Source organism: Mastigoproctus giganteus, chromosome 6 (assembly GCF_048544385.1).
Source record: "Mastigoproctus giganteus isolate SK-2022 chromosome 6, ASM4854438v1, whole genome shotgun sequence".
In the NCBI taxonomy this organism is placed as follows: domain Eukaryota; kingdom Metazoa; phylum Arthropoda; class Arachnida; order Uropygi; family Thelyphonidae; genus Mastigoproctus; species Mastigoproctus giganteus.
In genome coordinates this window covers 92949492-92950830 of record NC_143580.1, presented here as the reverse complement: position 1 = coordinate 92950830, position 1339 = coordinate 92949492, and the positions used below count along the sequence as shown (strand labels likewise).

General features: G+C 34.4%; 1 protein-coding gene across 1 annotated transcript; it reads right to left on the bottom strand.

Moving 5' to 3' along the window:
- On the bottom strand, positions 1–444 carry LOC150084462 (uncharacterized). Its single transcript, XM_090376244.1, has one exon. It carries the CDS (start codon positions 442–444, stop codon positions 1–3), a length of 444 nt encoding a protein of 147 aa, XP_090232370.1.
- Between the last annotated feature and the right edge of the window lie 895 nt (positions 445–1339).

Genomic DNA, 1339 nt, shown 5'->3' with positions numbered 1-1339 from the left:
TTACTTGGTAGGGTTAGGTAAAACATCTTTGCTTCGTACCCAAGAATTGTAGGATGCGGGGTATCCAAGCCACTTCACAAGTAACTGTCTCTGGCCACGCACTGTACGCTTCCCAAGTACTTTTTCAATCAGATACACGTTTTCTGGTACCTCGTTATCAAAACTGACTCTCTGTAGCTGATGTTCATAAAATGTCCCTTCTATCACCTCACCATCTCTCCCTTTAACCTTATATACTACAGGGTGTCTTTTGATTACTTGAGCTATGAAAAACACCTCCTCAGACCAATTCCCTCTGAACGCTTTTCGAAAATTATGGCTATCATCACTAAGAACAACATGGTCACCGATTTTAAACTTGGGTTCCGAAACTTTTGGGTGGGGTCTATATAATTTAGCATAAACTGTTTCTTCATTATGCATGGTGACATCTGCAGGGGCCATACCAATAGATCTGTGTACAGTTTCATTATACGTTTTCACTAATTTTTGCAGCACGTGAATATATTTATCATTTTTTGAATATGTAACCCATTTATAAATTTTTTCTTTTAATGTTCGAATAAATCTTTCTGCCATAGAAGCTTTCTTTTCACTTCTAGTGGTGTAAAAGTGGATATTTTTAGATTTGAATAATGCACGCACTTGTTTATTAGTAAATTCCTTTCCTTGGTCACTATTAATATTAAATGGTACTTCTTCTTTAAAAATAGATTTGAAAGCTTTAACTACTTCTTGTGAATGTTTAGATTTTAATGGTCTTACCCAACCATATCGTGAAAAGCAATCAATACACACGAGAAGAAAATGAACACCATTATTTGCTTTAGCAAGATTTGACATGTTGGCTAAATCACATTGAAATGTATGGTGAAGACCAGGAACTTTCATCTGGTTACGAGGAAAATTTCTTCGTTGCTGTCTGTGTCTCACATATGTGGGCTGTCCCGATAACCATTCTTTCACAGTATGTTTGGGTAATTTTGTATGTTTTTGTAAAGCATTAACACTAGCAAAGCTCCCCACCACAGTAGGATTATAATAATCTTCTAACATGTTCTCTTTATTGCAGGTAAAACAACACTAACTCTGGAACAGAAGATACTTACCTTTATAGTACTTTTCATACTTTTTGTAATGGGAGAATTGTGGACTGTCCTTGAAAAGAGAGCTGTGTCAAGATTTTATCAGAATAATGATTCCTTTGTAAATAATTTTGTTAACAGTGTTCAATAAAAGACTTCGTTCATTATAATTCTGTGTCTTCCTTAAAAGTTATATTTAAAATCACTTTCAACTGACAAAATACTACCATTGATTTGTTAATGAATACTTTATA

Excerpts from the sequence above, each read along its gene's own strand:
- LOC150084462 (XM_090376244.1), bottom strand. The coding sequence starts at position 444 with ATGGCCCCTGCAGATGTCACCATGCATAATGAAGAAACAGTTTATGCT.